General features: G+C 39.7%; 1 protein-coding gene across 10 annotated transcripts in view; it reads right to left on the bottom strand.

Moving 5' to 3' along the window:
* The window catches only part of GRIP1 (glutamate receptor interacting protein 1), a 234344-nt gene that overhangs the window by 30184 nt on the left and 187486 nt on the right, over nt 1-16674 (bottom strand). For 4 of the 10 annotated variants that reach the window (XM_086472080.1, XM_086472097.1, XM_086472038.1 and 1 more), the window contains exons 10-13: nt 11750-11905; nt 6373-6559; nt 5420-5565; nt 3720-3800 (exon numbers count right to left, since the gene is read on the bottom strand). In XM_086472080.1, coding sequence (XP_086328206.1) covers nt 3720-3800; nt 5420-5565; nt 6373-6559; nt 11750-11905 — 570 coding nt within the window. Of the gene's footprint in view, nt 1-3719; nt 3801-5419; nt 5566-6372; nt 6560-11749; nt 11906-12596; nt 12753-16674 lie in introns of all 10 variants that reach the window. The other 6 variants (XM_086472047.1, XM_086472071.1, XM_086472030.1 and 3 more) reach the window with 2 other exon arrangements.

Raw genomic sequence — 16674 nt, 5'->3', positions numbered from 1 at the left:
AAGTTTTGGCATTTGATCAAACTCTGAGCAAACTGAACAAGCAGAGGAAAATGTTCATGCGATAGAAAAATATTTTTTATACAAAGTCAGTTCACTTATTCACAATGTTGGTTAACAGCTACTGGACTTCCTAAAAATAGTGCGATTATTAAATAGATGAAAGAGCCTTTTAAAATTAGACTGATGTAGCTCTTTTGTTCCTGAAGTATTTGTTCAAGCGGAGCAGCTGAGAAACCTGCTGATTCTTCAGGCCTTGTCTTGAAAATAATTACTTGTAACATTGCAAAATGAAGTTGAGTTTGCTAGGTGAAATCCCAAAATATACAGAAACTTGCTTTAGAAAGTAAAATCTCATAGTCAACGTTAAATATCTGTAGATACTTACAAAGCTTGTTTCTGAGGAAATACAAAAGCAATAAAGTAAAGTATAGTATAGCTGCTGGTCAAAATGACTTAAAAAAGCTGATGATAGTTTGGGTGAGATTCTGATACTCTTACCAGTTTTGCAGCTTCTTATACCTTGAGTAGTACCATTAGCTTCAGAAAGATTATTTATGAAGCAAGGTGCTGCAGTCCATTACCATTACCAGTAAGGACATCAGAATCTTACATAAGAAAGAAAGAAAAGGGGAAAAAAAAAAAAAAAGAGAGCTGTTAACTACAATACTAGACTGTACTAGTAAATAATTTTCTTGAACGTCATTCAATGTATTTAAAAAATATTAGCCTATGGTAAAGTAGCCAGTGGCACAAAAAAATACCTTTAAAAAAATCTATATTCCATTACATGGTCTGAAATCAATGTCACTGGCAAATAAATTGAAACAGATTTGCACACTACTAGAGCTACTTGAAAGCCATCCATCTTCTAGGGAATTGTTCTGTTACAAAAGCATAATCACACACATGGACACTGCTGTGCCATGCTTTATTTGAATGACATAATAAGACATTCTAATTGCTCCAACCAGGTAACTGGGTGTGAAAATTATGGCACCTGGAGCATGAATTATATAGTCATTTATATTTGCAAACTATGAAAGTGACTTTATTGTGTGCAAGTAGCTATTAATGGGAAGATTAGACAGATACTGCAGAGATAAGGGAAGGATGACAGGGTGACACAAGTCCAGCATGTGTGTGAAGGCAGCAACGGGCAAGGCCAGTATACTGTGAGGTAACGGACATGTGCTATCCAAAACTCCGTGCCCTGGATTAACATTAACAATGATGCTCCTGAAACTTTCTTCTGTCTTACTTTCTAGGGGGTTCTGCCATCTATGAGGATTTTGATTTTTTTTTTCTTTTTTTTCTTGCATTCATAAATCTGAAAGTAAGAGAAGCTTATTCTCTTCCCCTATTACATGTCATGTTTTTCAAAGACCATGAATTAACTTAACTTTGTCTTTAATGTTGTGTGTCACCTCAGATATGCCTCCAAGTATCTGGCTGTAACTCCATGAAGGCACACTTGGTGTTTATTACCAAGGAAAACAAGACAAAGAAAGAAAAATAAATTCCTCTTCCAGGATGTCTGCTGCCTAACAGCTGACTTAGAAGAACTCTTGGTCCCCCAAAAAAACGCACATATTCAGGTGCCAACCCAAGCGGAGGTGTACATTTGCCTTCTAACAAAAAATGTCTGTCTTGTCTGTCAGCTCTGGTCACTGACTTTCTCATCCAAATCCCAAATTAAACTGAGGATATAGAAAGCAAGAAAGGTGTTTCTCTGTAATGTTTGTATAGAGACAGCACTTTCTCACTCATTATTAGCTCCACTACCTTGAGAAGAGAGAGGATGAAAACAGGTCTCTAGCACTTAAACAGATCAAGCCCAAAAGTGAATAAACCTGATCTCCGTCACCCCTGTTTAAGCCTGGTCATACCAACTCCGCTGAGTTCCCCTCAGTATTTGTCTTTTAAAAGAAATCACATGGCTTTCTGACAATTTTAGTAATAAATGACATGCTAAAGTGCCCTGACAAAAAATTGACGAAATGAATATAAAATGCTTATATTCTTCAAATCACATTGCCTCACTTAGGAGTTAATTAAGTAGAACAGAGCAAAGCACTGAAAAGCAAGCATGAAATGCACCAAGAAAATTTACAAGCTTTCAGTTATCAGTATAAATCCTTTAAAATAAAATAAATTATTAATCCTAGACACATTTCATACACATTAAATACTATTAATAAGTGGGACTATTATATATAACAGAAAATTTAATTTAAGTATTAAAGATACTGTAGTATACTCAGAAGAGCAGAGCTAAGACCAACCAGGTGTCGCTCTGATTATATAAAGCACTAATTCTATAAAGCACTAACTTTTGGAATTAAGTTCCAAGTCAGGAAGGTATGCAAAGTTTGGAAGAGAAGTGTTAAATACTAAATCCCAAGACCATTAGCTTTCCATTCAAAGTTTACTCCTAAACCCAGAAAAAAGTACAAGATGTCTGAATTCCAAAAAGCAGCACAAATCAAATTACTAGGGAGACCCCTATTGTATTTTTTACAATAATCTTACAAACCATTACTGGTCCTAAGAATAACATTTAAATAGAATAGCCTCTCTCCAGGTTTTCTCATTTCTCAATATTTTCATTTGCACCAATACACACAGACCTATGCTATGATTTTGCTTCAAGCATCACATCACATCTTACAGAGTCTAACAATTACTTATTCAAGTGTGCAACGCAAGCAACAAGGCTGCAGTTTCTCTCATTTCTTCCTCAGATGTAATTCTTAGCACCGAGTTCTGCTGTACTTTTGATTAACCTTATTCCATTGTGCTGGTAAAAGCTTTGTGAATATAAGTCAAAGCACAATCTTCCCCCAAGACACATGAATAATTCCAAAGAAAGACTAATAGTCTAAGAAAGGCCACAACCGTAAAGGAATGTTAATTCTGGTGAGACCAGATTCTGTGCTGTCATTAAGTACGTTAAACACAAGTCCATTAACTTTGATATGGATTCTTCTTCCTTCCATCAAGGGCTGAACTCTGTATACTAGAGTTTACCTGGTCAAAATCCAGTCCTAACACAGTGTTTAGCGTCTGCTACCAAAATAAACATGTACAGAAACACTTTGATTTCAAACAACAGTAACAAATACTTCTTGAGAAATAGACTAATGCAGACCCTTGTTATCTTCTTTAGCAGACTCCGAAATCCCTAGCGAAAGGGGATTTTGCTGTGTGACCTGCACATTTAGGACTGCCCACTAGTTTTACAGATTGAGAAGGTATCTTCAGCCTCTGGGTTCTGAAGCAGAAAATAAACCCATGTACGTGGATCCTCATGCCTATGAGAATGCTTGAGTTCAGCGGAGTTCTGTTCAAGAGCCTGAGAGAGATCACGACAGACTTTGCTTTAAACTTCCCAGCTACGGAAATACTTTTGCATGGGCCTAGTTCTATTGACTTTTCTTTTTTTTTTTAAATAATTTTAATGAGAGTTAAATATGCGCTGTGCATGAAGGAACAGGTCAAGCTTAGGCCTGGCAAGCTTCTGGCTTCTTTAACTGCTAGAAGGGGAGTATAAGTCTGTTACAGAACGATATTTCATCAGAGACAGAGCACTGCTAATCATCCCTTTCTAGAAAAAGGAAAAAGAAGCTGATACCAAACCAAACATGACTCTACAGCTACAGGACCTAATATCTGCAGATTATCCCATAAAAGTAGTCTTAAAAATCAGCATTTTCACTTACAACTTATGGTGATGCCAAGTTCCACATTATGCTTCTTTGGTAGTTTTACATGAAACGTTCCACTGCTCGGTATAACTGATTCTATAAAAAAATATTTAAAATGTTAGGTAAGTTATAAGGCACAGAAATTCCAAGTGCATGGAACTACACGTGTAAGTTGATGAAATCGCATCAGCATCGCAAGCCACGGATGAAGCATGGATGCTGAAGTGAAGGAAGTAGGACACACAAAGTATGATTTATACCACTCTCAGTAATTTCATGGTAACTCATTTTTTTTTAAGGTTTAACTGAATTTATGGAGATTGCATGGGCCAGCAGCCAGCTGAGACTGCAGGTTTTTAGCTCGAAAGCAAGTTCTGCGAGCACACGTGAAAATTTTAGTGCTGGCAGATAACTTTTAATTAAAAGGACAGGAGATCAAGTCTTAAGGATTTCAGGCCTTTGTTGCTGTAGGTCTAACACATCTTTACCTGTCTGCTAATGTAACTGTCATGGATTTTACATCTACTGGGAAGAAAAGGAATCAAAACATCACTAATGGAGTAGTGCCTGGAGCTGACTGAGGCAAAAACCCACGGAACACACAGCACTGTACTTGCATCCTGAGTTTTGGCACCACTGCTAGCAAAAGTTTGGGCCTTGGCCTGAAAAGGTGTGATAGAAATTACAGCTATGGAAACCTACAAACATACATGTGCCAGAGGAGTCTAACCACGAGTGTGAGTCTGCTGTCATGGAGCAAATGAAGATGCATAAACAAGTCCAGGGACTGAAATACATGTGACTTTAGGCGTGTTTAAATGACTTTCTCATTATTTGGTTTTCTTAATTTTTAATATTTAATTTCCTATGTATATGAATCTACAGATTGCATTTGGCTTTTTTTTTTTTTAACATTATACTAGATGCGTGCACAGTAGAAGATTATACAGAATTACTCTAGCAACCTTTAGCTTGCTTTTGACATCATGATTTATAATACCATTAACAATAATCACACTACGCAAAATACAACACATTGACATTGTCATGACTTCAAAGGAGCTACAGTCGGATGAACACAGAAGTCTTAAAAACTTTTACTATTTATATAGTGGGGTAGTGCATAATCATAATGTGTGCTTGTTTGATTTACACAATTTGTGTTTTTACAGGTATATTCTGCATGCTTAAACACATTACAGAAGAAAGGAAAGCCATCAGTAATAATAAAGACTCACCAGCAACATTAACAATGATTTTTCTGGTTTTATTAATTCAATTTCTATTATTTTATTCAAATTGTTGGTTTGAGACACTGTAAGTGAAACTCTTTAGAGTTTTCTGCTTATGCACCCTTTTATAATACTTTTCTGTCTGCTAAAACATTTCATTAGCTGGCCTGTAGAGGACTTGTCTCTGCTCAGTAGAATATTTCTATCTCAGGGCAGAAAAATGTGCAGAAATAACTCAGAGGAGGGACTGTTACCAGATCTTACTACAGGACTTGTCATTTCTATTTGCATTTGAAGCACGCTGCAGGGCTACGTGAAATGAGAAAGCTGTACAAAAAGACACACCTTTCAAATAGGTCACTTGAAAACTGAATGGTGTATATGTGAGAAGAAAGTCTCCACCTTGGATGCCCAACACTCGTAATGTACTTGGGATTTATTCCTTCACTTTCCTTGCAAGACAGAATAACAGTACGTTCATACCTGCAACATCAAATTCTATTTCCAAAGTGACCTTGTTGGTGATAGAGGAGTCTCTGAGAAGTTGATTGGCCTCATCAAATGTGCTGTCTTCCGTCGGGATACCATTTATTGCCACTATTCTGTCTCCTATTTGCAGCACCCCACACCTTGGTACGCAATGATACAAAACAATCATCAGATGTGCACGTTACCAGAACCAGCAATATCAAACACATTCAACCTAACCTTGAAGGAGACGTGTGGCACAGCAGCTCAACAGTCTACCCAGGCTCAGAGGGGGACAGAAGCGGCTGCTGCTGCCCCCTTGCACCGCCCCCTTGAAGCACTCCCAGCACGGGTTGTAATCTCTAGGTGCCGGGACCCAGGAAGAGGAGGGGTACCGCCTTCATGCCTCCACGCCACTCAAGGATATCACCTCTGCCTCTGAGCCTGGGCTACAGGTGTTGTAGCTCTGCAACGGCCGTTAGTACATGCCTGTGCAACTACTACTGTCCTCGTGCCATGATTAAAGACATACATAAGCCTAAAAATGCAATTTAAAAGCTGCAATGAAATCATTAGTAAGTCAAAACTCTGGTATTCCTTAAGATTCGGTTCTGTACCAAAACTGAACAGAGCTGGATATGGCCTCCCCCCACAGCACACTGAATTATTACTATTTTGACTTCAGCAATGTTTCTGATTTTTTTTTTTTTTTTTTTTTTGCTTTTGCACGACTGTAGTTTCCAGTCTCCTGCTGGAGGACTCTGGGTGATAGAAAAACTGGTGCTTGTCATTCTTCTTACAGCCGATCAAGCATATGAAATATCATTGTCAGAACAGACAGTTCATTACTTGCCACACTTCCATTGACCAAGGCCCTGCAATTTATCTGAAATCAAAAGCAATGAGCCCAAAGTACCCCAAGGAATGCTCACCGAAACGTACTTAGCAGTCAACTGAAAGAACCTCACCTTTCTGCCGGACTGTCAGACTCAATATAGGAAATGAGGGGTGGAGAAGACAAGGTCTCAGTAGCAAACACGCTACCCTGGAGCTGTATCCCAAACCCTACTATGGGGTCAGCTGTCAGCACTACTTCTGTGGTTTCTGTGTGGACGACCTGCCCAGCCAAACCAACAGTGCTAGAGGCTAAAGACACTATAAAACAGAGCAGACCAGGAGGAAAGATATTCATACACAGCAGAAATTTCATTGCTTTTTGAGAAAATTGATCTGTACAATAAACCTAGTCAACAAAACATCTCTTAAGGTCAATTTAGACTAAAGTTTATAAATTATTTATAAACAGTTATGACACATAACACAAAAGAAATCACCTGGCTATATGTTATAATGCAAAAAGATAGTTCTTGTACTGAGTAAAATAACTGTGTTTGACACCCCCACCCCAAAAATCTCAGAACATCCTCGATTTCTCTTTGCATTAGCTTTGAGGTGTGGATGTGCGGAATTTCCATAGGAGCTAAGGGAAAGGGAGATGCAATCCCAGCTGTAACTCGGGTCGATTCCCACGAGCTCTTTTGAACATCTCACAGCAATGCTTTGGAGTTAGCAACAAGGCACACAGCCCAGGCTTGCTTGCAAGCAATAAGGGTGCCTTCCTCTTGTACACGTTTACTACACATCAGCAATTTGTCTGGCTAACTGGGTGGTGTAAGTAAGTTGAACAAACCCCTCTGGTTTAGCAACTAGTCTATCTCAAGAGACTGTGAGAAAAAAAGAGTTCTTTGGGGTCTCTCAAAGGAACTGGGGGACCCTGCTGTGGGAAACACAGGCAGCTACTTCTATACTCCTGATTCACTCCCTCTCTCTATTCTCATTCTTGTTCTGAACAGGCTGCATTACAGAATAAATCAAGACAAAAACAACATTGAGTTTCAATACAATTACCTATGAAAGGAGGAGACTGCACCTTTGGTTCTTTGATCTCTGCCTAAATATCTATTGTATCACTGTTTGAATTCTAGTGACAAACTACTGCCTTTCATTACATCATACACAGAAAGCTAGAGTCTTTCAGTTCCCATTAAGACCAGTAAAGTAATGATAATCCTTCGATGCTGAGGATTATGAATGTTTTTGTGTTATAAACCTATGTCATTACCTCTCCACCCTAATTTTCTTCAAGATCTGTTTCTGCATGCAGTAAACTACTAAGAATTAGATGAAAGTTCATGGTTTATCTGAGGGATTGTTTAACTGTGGATTTTTTTTTTTCTTAGATGTGAGGAAAAAAATAGTTATTGTTTTTACATTATAGATATTAGCACAGCTGTACAAACATGTCAGAGGTTGTAGAAATATTTCCCACACTTTGGGGTACAAGCATTAGACTTTTGCTGTGAAATAGTTAATAAAAAATCTGATTAATGTGGCACAGATGGCAATGATAGTTCTGTTACAGACGACGTTTCATTTGCCAAAAAACTCCCGAGTTTCCATTTTCTCCCAGGAAGGCTCCTTTCAACTCTGAAATGGTCTTCTGTAAATTACTGTGAATTCTCAATCATATCTTGTTTCAATGTTCCTTCATAAGAATTGTGTATTATTTCAGTTATTCATTAGCTTTCTTCTTACTGTTTCTTTTATCTGCACTCAGTAAGACATGCTTATACCCAAATGCAAATACTAATAATCTGTTCTTAGAAATGGCCACCAGCTTCAGCATTTACTGCATGTGAGAAATAGCTTTCTCCAGCCCTCAGCGCTGCAAAGGCTAAAATATGACTAAACCAGATAAACTCAGCATCCCTGCGATACCAGATCCCCTCATGCACACTTCTAGAGATGTCTAAACTTAGGGCATCCGAGCTCAGAAAAGTACCATTTTCCCTTTCTTTAATGTCATACAACAACTACTCATTAGCAGCATCTTTATTTCCCATCACTTAGGCGTCCATTCCCCCTGTGCAGCAGGCACCTAGCTGACTCTGCAACTTTCTTACTCTTTTTTCTAATGCCCTACCAGGAAACAAAAGGTCTCACAACATTTGTTTCAACTTTTAGGACAGCTGAGGGTTTAATTCACATTGGGAAATTAAGTTACTATTTGTGGGATTTAAAACTCACCCTGATAAATACTTTGATGATGTGGACACTTAAAAGTGATAATTAGGAACTCCCCCCGCTCCGGCTCCCAAAGGAAACAAAACAAAAACAGGAACAAAAAAAGCAGAGATGGAAATACCCTTTCCAAACCATGTAACAACAGCTATCTGCTAAGCCTCTATAAAATGCCACAGGTACCCAAAACCGTGATTTAGAGCATTTTAGGGTTTGTAACTCAACAATAACTGCCCCAAGAAACACTGCCATTTTTTTGGTTGCTTGATGGATTCGCAGTTTTACAGGCCAGGAAGCAGCCTTATTGATTTAAAAAGGGCACAGACGTATCCGTAGTTCCAGTGAACCCTGGTGGCTACTGCTAGGGGCACATTTTAACATACATGTACAGTTTCTGTCCAACTCTTAGCAACAGTCCTGGGGGCTGGTTTACTGTATGCTCTGCAGTTATGTAAATAATAATCTTGAATTTGAAGATTATGTACTTGTTACGTTTATTCCTGCAGCCGTATGAGAAGCAGAGCAAGATGTATTTAAGGAATTGTATATGGATTATTATGCCTGCAGTCTCCCGCTCTGACCCTTGAGAAATTGCAAAAATGTTCACTATTTCTCGTGCTGGCAGCTAACTTGGATGTGCTGAGAAAACAGGCCCCATGCACATCTAAGACACTCTCTAATTTCTACCAGATACACAGCCCTAGTAACTATCATGTAGGTTGGTATAAAATTGAGTCTCACTTTTCAAGTATTAATATGGACCTATTACAAAATGCTTCAGGATTTAAACTTTAACCAAATAACAATCTGTTTCCACAATGAATACCATACTTTAAAACCGAAAAAAGCAGAGGAAGAATAAAAATTGAAAACAAGTGGCATAAATAAACCATGCGACAGCAGGGTGTGCTTTCAATTTTAACAGCCACGTGTCTGAAAAGATCTGTGTAACTAACACAATGATCATAAAATCATGGCCGTAAAAGTCTTGTAACCTCCTCTACCACCACACTTCATCATTGTGAATTTTGGCACAATCGCATTAAGTTACGCAGGACTTCCTAAATAATTGGCAATGTAAACTTTATAGCGCCCTTCACCAATACATCCTTTTCTTCCCAAATGACATCCTAAAAGGTTTAATAAAAGTTACATTAATAAATCCCTCAAATGATCCAATTGGATTAAAGAAAAAAAAAAAATCCCACTAAAATTAAGAGTGTGCTATTCCATTTCTAGGAAAAGGACAGCAGTCGATGCTACCTGGTTCTCACTGAGTCTCCCACAAAGGGAGAGGGGCAAGGCCTTCCAAGTCCTGTTGACGGACAGTGGAAGGGTACAGGACCAGTCATTCTCTATCATGGTCACCTGTAGCACATTCAGTCCCGTGTGGGCCTCTTAAGTTGGCTGTTACTGCAGTCACAAGCACAGGCATAAGTCTAGCAACAGGAGTAAGGAACTCTGCAGGGGCTGAAAAGCAAGCTCATAGAACGAGCAAGCAAGCCTGGCTGGCCAGCAAATTCCTCCAAAGCCTGCTCTGATTCAGGATTGCTGATGTACTCACTGCTCGTAGTGAGCCACAGACTCACTCAGTGTTGGGGCCAGTTCCACATATTTTGTCATGCTCTATATCCAGACCTCACAATACAAATGCATAATAAACTACTCTACCACAAAGCCTCATCCTAATTCCTCCTAGCTAGAGATTTGTTTAATCATAGCAGCCTGACATCCCCAGGGTCTTCTGAATCGAGGAGTCTTTCAGGTGGGCTGCAGCGCTTATGTGACTGTCCCCACTTAAATCTAATGTCACTGGCCTTGTTTTGAGCCTTTGCAGGATAGCAAATTGCAGGGTAAGTCTTCCTTGAAGGAAAAATATCTGAAAAATACACCACCACAAGTAACGGCTGGCTCCAAGATCCATAATAGGATTAGCTTTCAGGATTAACCGCCCTTTCTTGGATGGAACAGCTATAGTATAGCACAATCAAAGAACTATTTTTTGCATCCAGCATTATTTTACTATTCAAATCAATTACTATTAGTGTAACATTACTACTGTTTCTCATGTGCATGTGAGGACACATTAGAGCTGGACTCCCACTGATACTATAGCATGGATGGACACACTATCTCCCCATGACCCAAAAGAATGCATTAGAAGCTAACATGTTAACAGACGAGTTGTGCAAAATGGCTGATCAGATTAAAAGCAAAAAATGCACTTACAGGCAAGCGTTATGTAAAAATATTCGCTTTATGAAAGAAATAAGAACAAGCAACAAAAAACTGCAAGAAAGCAAAGCAAAACCTCAGTTCCTCTCTCAAACATTTCCTCACAACTCCACAGTGACTGGCCTTAGCTGGAGGCTGCTGGTTTGCTCTGATTTTGCTATGACCATGGTGAATCTTTAACACAGGGCAGCAGCACTGTAACATGCAGCAGCTCAGTTTTTCCAGAGTGGACCTGTGAGTAGTATGAGCTGGAGCAGACGATTTACAGAGCAGTTCTCACTTCCCTACTCTGGACGAACTGAGCTGCTGAGGATCACATGAAGATGGACAAGCCAAAAGGAGAGGTGGCACTTAGATGGAGTCTGGGAAACAACGCACCGATACAGCCATACTCTCTCTGGCCCAGTGAATACTTAGCAATAGTAAAAGTGAAATAGCCTGAAATATATCCACCCTGGCTTGGGAAATCACTGACTCACGGGAAATCCATGCCTTGAATCCCAGAGAGTGGTCAGAAACAAGGCTATTTAGCCTTCAACGTAATTTGTTGCTCTTCCTCACAAAAATGATTGTACAGGTTATGGTGCAGATGTAAACGTTAGAACTACCTAGCAGGTACTGTGGGAAGCTTTTCTCATTCGGTAATGTGATAGCCGGTTGAGCTTACCAGCAATCTGCTTTTGACTATTCAGCTATGAATTCTATTACCTGATGGAAACAGGAAGAGTTGAAAATGGAATTCGAAAATCATTTCAGTAACGGTATAACAAACTCTTCCAGAATTGTCTGAAGAAAACATTGCTTTATATATTTCAGATGAGCCAGTTAAGCTGCATGGCCTCTACTCATCTCATTGTAGCATTAGACAAATATTTTTACGCCGATGTTTCCCTACATCTAACAGAAACTGCAATTGTTCTCTCTTCTGCCTAGTATATATGTATTAAGGTACTTCGTACCTTTTTTCTGTATCTTTCCCCTCCTCCACCCATTCACTTCATATTTTGAGTAAATGCTGTTACCACCTACAGGAGCTTTTGAAGTCCTTCTTTTTCATCCTCCGCCTCATCATTGTCCCACGTGGGCTGGTGGAGTAGAGGCTGCGAGGTAAGGTCCCCATGTTCAGGGAACTCAGGCTGTATGCACTCATGGAGGTAGGAGAGAAGGATGAAGACACCAAAGCTGCTGTAAGAAATCAAACACTTGGCATACAGCACTCAGTCTTCAACGAGTGCGGCACATGCCTGTAACTCATCAACGATCAAACAACGTGTATGATGCCCAGGAATGGTTTGTGCATTTCCACTAACAAAGACATTAAACCACATAGGTGGCCCTAGGCAGAAGTATAGCCAGCACTTCAGGAAAATACTTGCTGGAAGCTAACAAAGATACTGTACATACAAAAAGTACATTCATAGTATACAACTTACTTCAGGCGAAGCATGTTAAATTAAATTTTTCAACACATTCCATGAACCAATGCAAATCAATATGTCTAGATACACTGATTTTAGAAATGCCTTTTTGTAGTAGGTAATTTCTGACAGAAGATTTGTAAGCAATGCTTTGCATTCAAAAATCATGCTTTATATACACTACTTCAATCTAATGGTCTGCTCATACAGCAGAAGAGCTGAGTCATCCAGAATTTCCATGCCTTTTCCTGTCTACAAAGGTTGCCTTGTTACAGAAAGGAAAAGGTGTAAAATGTCAGAAATAACCTTGGCATGGCTATGAAAAAGTGTAGCATCCATAAAACTGAAAAGGTTTTAGTGCCTGGAATGGGAAAAGTATGAGTGAAAGAAGAGGGGAGGGAGGAGGAGGAAGAAGAAGAGGAGAGAATATGTCAGCAGGAAAAAGCGTGGAACATTACGAAGGCTTTTTTGAGGAGGCGCTTTCTGGAATTTCAAGGCTGGCATCCTGCAATGGTCAGGGTGGTAGGTGTTATAATGGTGGTAGGTGAGGAGGCTGCTGTGGCTGTTGGCACACGAATCCCAGGTAAGTTGCCTGTTGCTTCTTTGAACCTTCACTGCCCGCATGAAGGGACGATGGAAAATCAGAAAACAAAAGGACCAGAGAAGAGGGAAAAGTAACTGAATTGCACAAATAAAAAAAAAAGAAGTCCAAAAATGAAAATAAATTGAAAATAAAATAAAATGAAATAATAAATAACCTGGTCTTGTCTTCTTACAGGGGGTGCTAACTTGAGGAACAGAAATAATTATTTTTTCTCAGAATAAATGCTTCTGATTGGGTTTTCTTTGTTTTCTGGTATTTGTTTTCAAAAAGATTAGCAGTGAATCAATTTCTAATCTCACTCTGGCTTTGGAAGCCAAGACTGCAAACTTCCTTAGAAAATACTAAGGTATTACATATGACCACTAACTGCTTGCATTCATCTACTTTCAAAAGACCAACCAGATACTATACATAGCACTGCCTAGAATGGAGGTGTTTACTTGCCAGTCATTTCAATTTACTGCATTGACATTTTAATTTTGTCACCATCTATTCCTGGCATTACGCTATTCTGTGCAGTAAACTACTTCCCTGGGTCAGCAGCAGAGAAACTCTACCCTGAAGCCTGGTTAATAAAGAGAAGAGTTCTTATTGATTAGTTGGATGTGCAATTTAATGGGTTTTTTAAACCTGATTTTCAAAACTTTAAAATGATCTTTTCCAGGATGAAATCTGAGACCATATTTGACTGCTAATTCTACGTATGGGGACTCTGGGATATGCCAAAAGTGAAGGCCAGTATTTACTAAGAGAATGGGAAGCACTGCAGCTGATGTGTCAAATACTAAAGGAAAACAATTGAAGTCACCCTTCATTAAATACAGTGTATTCATCATTAAATTCAGCATAGCTGTGTCCTTGCTGAACCGTAGAGAAACACTTCAATCTGGGAACTATTCACTGAATTTTTGTCTTAAAAATGCTGAGGGATTCACCCGTACTATGAAACATAAGTTACAGTCTTTGGCTCATGAGCTGTATTACCTGTGTCTCTCTGCTACCTGCTATATCTATAATGGCTGCAGACACATATGACCGCACGCTGGACTTTAACAGTAGCTAAAAATCTTGGCTGTTTAGGTTGGACCCACACCTTGCATTTACATCTTACTCCACGAGACAAAATAAGGGGCAAAAGGGTAGTCACTGCAGCCAGCACTGCGCAGTGCCAGAAGAAAAGCTATCCTTTTGTTTCACTTCATATTATATGAGCAATGACCTGCTAATTGTCTGAACATATTAACCCTCTTCTGACTCAAACGCAACGTATGTCACTACAGCGAGGAGTAGACACCAGGGAAGGGAGAGGAAAAGCAGAGTACAGGGGACCACCATGTCCTCACAGCCTTATGGGGAGATCGGGACTCTGGAGACCCTGACACTGCCAGGCCCAGCCCTGTGCCCTTGACTGGGGTGCCCCGGGCCTGCAACGCTCCCTGAGAGCACCCCTGGTGTGCCCTGATACATGTCTGAGTCAAAAAAATTAATTTCCCCCACCCCCCACCCCCCCCCAGATAAGAAAGGTGAGGGCAAGGTGCGACACCAGCACCGGGAGGAGAGCTCAGGGCCACCAGCCAGCCTGAGCCTCGGGGTACCTCACCCACAGGCAGCAGTGCCAGCGACCTCAGAGACTTTGGAAAATCTCACGTCAGCCAGAAAAGTCCCAGAAACAGCAGCAGTAGCCTGATAACAGCCATATGTATCTTACAGACTTATCATATCTTCTCAGATGAAACCGTCTCTTTGATTACGTGCACAGACAGCAAGATTTCTGAACTTCAACTATGGTGTAAAAATTAAAATCTGATAAGAACAATGTGGCCAGGTGGATTTTCATTATTTTCAAGTTGCTGTGAGCCTTGTTTAATTGAAAAGACTGCTTCCAGCAGGAAGTTATTTGGCAGTCTCTGATTTTTTTAAATGTTTTATTTTCACGCTGAGAATAGAGATAAAAACATCCTACCAAGTTGGAAGGTACACGAATTCAGTTTGCTCAGCCTGTACAGGGATAATCCCAATTCAACAAAAGTTCTGTAAAAGAAAATCCTATTGTGTGCAACTCTAGTAATTTAGCAGTAATTTGAGCTCTTCCAACCCAGTGTTGTGAACAACGAACATAAAACTAATGGGGCAGCAAGAGAAATGAATGTTAGCAGCACAGTATAAAGGAAAAAAATATGGAAAAAAATCTGATCTTTTATAGTGCTCTCCATTTTATTTTAGGGCTAAAATTTCAATTTATTTTATATACTGACTTTCCTGCCCATTTAGAATTCCTAACATGCTCCCATAAGACCAATAACTGAGCTCAACAGATACAGCCCTAATGACTCAGTTTATCCCAGGCACGTAAAGGGAGCTTTTCAAACTCTGCAGCATCTAGGCCGTACCACACCTGATGAAAGGTTGTTTCCAAGAGGGTGCTTGCTTCCATAAAGCATGTTACATCTGGAATTGGTTGTGATATTGGAGTAGCACCACCTGGTGAGGGGCTGGGAAGGGCTGCAAACATCTTAGTTATTCTGCCTTACTTAAGAAAGCAACTTTATTACCTTAGGAAGATTTCTCCTCGAAAGATGCTCTTACGTAGCTTTTGCAGATCCCCTTGATATGATTTCATAATGGCTAGTTCTTAACTCTGGCATCGCAAGAGCATTGCTTTTTCTAAGTATCTACACTGGTTCAAGGTGACTAGCACATTAACAGCATCAATTTGTTTCAAATGTTGGTTAAGAAACCAACTGCTTCAAGTAATACAATGATCTACACAAATCTTTGGCCCTGGTACTCATCTTCCTAAAAGAAATACTCTTCAAAGGTTCTTTAACCAGCAAGAAACTGATTGTGTGACATCTTTGCTTCAAAAAAAATCAAAGATCTGTTTGCAATGTACTATTGTCACTGAAAGGAATGGAAATATATTGCAAAATTCAGTCTCCATCTCATTCTGCTTCTGCAGCATGACTCCCTACTCCCTTGCCCCTCTAACTGGCTTAAGTAGAAAGGGGAAAGAGGTGCAGCTGAATAATGGAAGAACACGGTATTGCAAGGGTTACTTTTTGTTCACCCTCATCTAGAAGAAACTAGTGTCCTGTCAGCCACTAGTTCAATATGCACCACTCTGACAAACTGACTAGAGAATCGCTTATCCAGGGACAGCCTGGATCTTAGATAGATGTCCAAGAACATTTACCATTACTGAAATTTCTAGGCCTCAGAAATCTTGTCTTGGTCTGAAGGAGGCAGAAGCACAGTACCACAGCCTCAGAAAATGGTACCACTGGTTCATGCTGCAACATAGGTACCTATTCCCTATGTATTTGACAATCCTTGTTACTTCTTTGACATCCATCAACATGTGGTATTTTAGACTGAATTTATGAGTACTATGATTTAGCCACTTTCTCAGGAATAGTTAGAAGACAAGACAGGCAGCCCCACCTTCAAATACTAAGACATTTTACATATATTTGATTTGAAAATGGAAAGCCATTCTCTTCAAGCATGTTGGTATGAAATAAATACCACGGTGAAAAAGGGCTGGAATCTAGGGAACTGTTTCCAAACCAACTTTTTCATAAGCACTGACAATGAACCCATGAAGCAATCTCAGAACTACTTTAGAAGTTGATGGCAATAAATAATAATGCCATTAACAAGACAAAATACGTGCGTTTTTTCCTGAGGTATTTTTAGGGGAGATCAGATGTTAATGAAGTGGTCATAACAGACTATCAAGTCAATACGCTGAAAAGAAGTTGGCTGTGGTCCTTCCTCCCCCCTCTAAATTTAAGAAGCAATTCAGAGATTCATTTGGTTACACCCCCCCCCCCCATGATTGCAACAGTAGAGTCAACAGATGTCTTTATGTACATCTACAGGTGTGCAGAGCCTTTCTCTGTAAAACATTTCCCTTGCTCTCCATAGGAATC

The sequence above is a fragment of the Leptosomus discolor genome, chromosome 1 (assembly GCF_034619465.1).
Source record: "Leptosomus discolor isolate bLepDis1 chromosome 1, bLepDis1.hap2, whole genome shotgun sequence".
Lineage (NCBI taxonomy): Eukaryota > Metazoa > Chordata > Aves > Leptosomiformes > Leptosomidae > Leptosomus > Leptosomus discolor.
This window is presented reverse-complemented; position numbering and strand designations above follow the sequence as displayed.